This window comes from Sphaeroforma arctica (assembly GCF_001186125.1).
Source record: "Sphaeroforma arctica JP610 unplaced genomic scaffold supercont1.6617, whole genome shotgun sequence".
Classification (NCBI taxonomy): domain Eukaryota; class Ichthyosporea; order Ichthyophonida; genus Sphaeroforma; species Sphaeroforma arctica.
This window is the reverse complement of record NW_014033941.1, coordinates 1-1,608: the sequence shown is the minus strand read 5'-3', so window position 1 is coordinate 1,608 and position 1,608 is coordinate 1. Positions and strand designations below refer to the sequence as shown.

The 1,608-nt window shown below is 41.5% G+C and overlaps 1 protein-coding gene across 1 annotated transcript; it reads right to left on the bottom strand.

Annotated features, from left to right (window-relative positions):
- Positions 1–222: 222 nt before the first annotated feature.
- SARC_15721 (hypothetical protein) lies at positions 223–1,563 on the bottom strand (the record flags this gene model as incomplete). The annotated part of the gene is made up of 2 exons (XM_014290165.1): positions 223–787; positions 1,474–1,563. Coding segments are annotated over 2 exons (655 nt in total), but the record flags the coding sequence as incomplete, so codon positions are not given.
- Positions 1,564–1,608: the final 45 nt, after the last annotated feature.

The following is a 1,608-nucleotide window of genomic DNA, read 5'->3' as shown; positions in this document are numbered from 1 at the left end:
ACACACACACACACACACACACACACACACACACGATATATATATATATATATATATATATTTAAATACATACATATAACACATAAATATACGTACATACATACATACATATATGCTTACACACACACACGCACACACACACACATATATATATATATAAATAAATAACTATATAAACAAATAAATAAATATACAAATAAATACAAACATAACGTATCTCACCTGCGCCTATAGCGTTTATAACCTCGTTCCGGAACTCCTCATCAAACGGCAGACAATCCGGTGACAGATGATTGAGATACTTATCGCCAATCTCCACGGCAGTCAGAGTGTCGTCTGGGTCGGTAGTGGGATCGACGGCTACGTCAAAGTCCACCATGAAGTCCAGAAGATGCGCTGAGCACTCCCGCGCCAGATACAGGCGGAAGAACATACGCCCGCGCCCAGGTCTGATCAGGGAGGGTAACGAGTACGCTTTGGCCCACAGCGAGGCTGATGTACTGATGCCATACGTTTGCATTAGCTTCACCCGTATAGGTGGGAGCGGTCCGTGAAGCCCGGGAGGAAAGCTTTTTATATCTCTATCGGTTTCTAATGACCCGGAAACGGTAGCGCCAGTGCTAGGCTTGTTCTCAGGCGAGGCTGTGTCTGGGGTACCGGAAGCACACGCACTGACTATGATGTTGTTGATGGTAACGGGATTGGCAAGAGATTCCAGGGCAGGTACAAGTACGCACGTGGTCAGGAGCTCGCGTAAGATAAGTAGCGCAAGATCATCCTCTCTGATCTGTGAATGCATGTGGTGAGGATTCAAATTTAGTACCGTATTTGAATATATATATATATATATATATATGTATATATATATATAATTATATATATACATATACATATACATACATATACACCCACATACACACACACATATATATATATATACATATACATACAGACACAGACACAGACACACAGACACAGACACAGACACAGACACAGACACAGACACAGACACAGACACACATATATATATTTATATATTATATATATATATCTAAATATGAATACAAAAACACTTACATGTGTTTATGTATATGCATTCATACATAGCACATGCATATATCTGTATTGGACGACTATTCAACGTTGTTAGTATAAAGGGTTCATTGATTTGTACACCTTCTACACAATTTGCGAGTGAGACAGCAGATATTAGAAGCTTACCTGGCCAACAGAAGTACGCGATACTCCTGCTCAACGATTAGACCAAATGAACAATATGACATCACACCACAAGCATGATAGCCGCTAAAACTATGTGCGACTCCGTCTGTGCCGCAACTGCGTAGGTAGTAGACGGGATACAAACCCAAACCAAACGCCACGCAACATACAAGATCAGTGTATTCAACACCAGTCCCCCGACAACAGAAATTAACATTAGACAATCTTTCTCCTTCGTTTGTATGCACCTACCTGTGTGGGTAGTAGGCGGGGCAAAACAGCGGCTATGGCGGCCCGGATATAATCGACCCGCCCCTGATGTGTGAGTATGTCAAATCCGTCCTGCAGTAATGTGGTAGAAACCCAATTATATACGTATACATATAT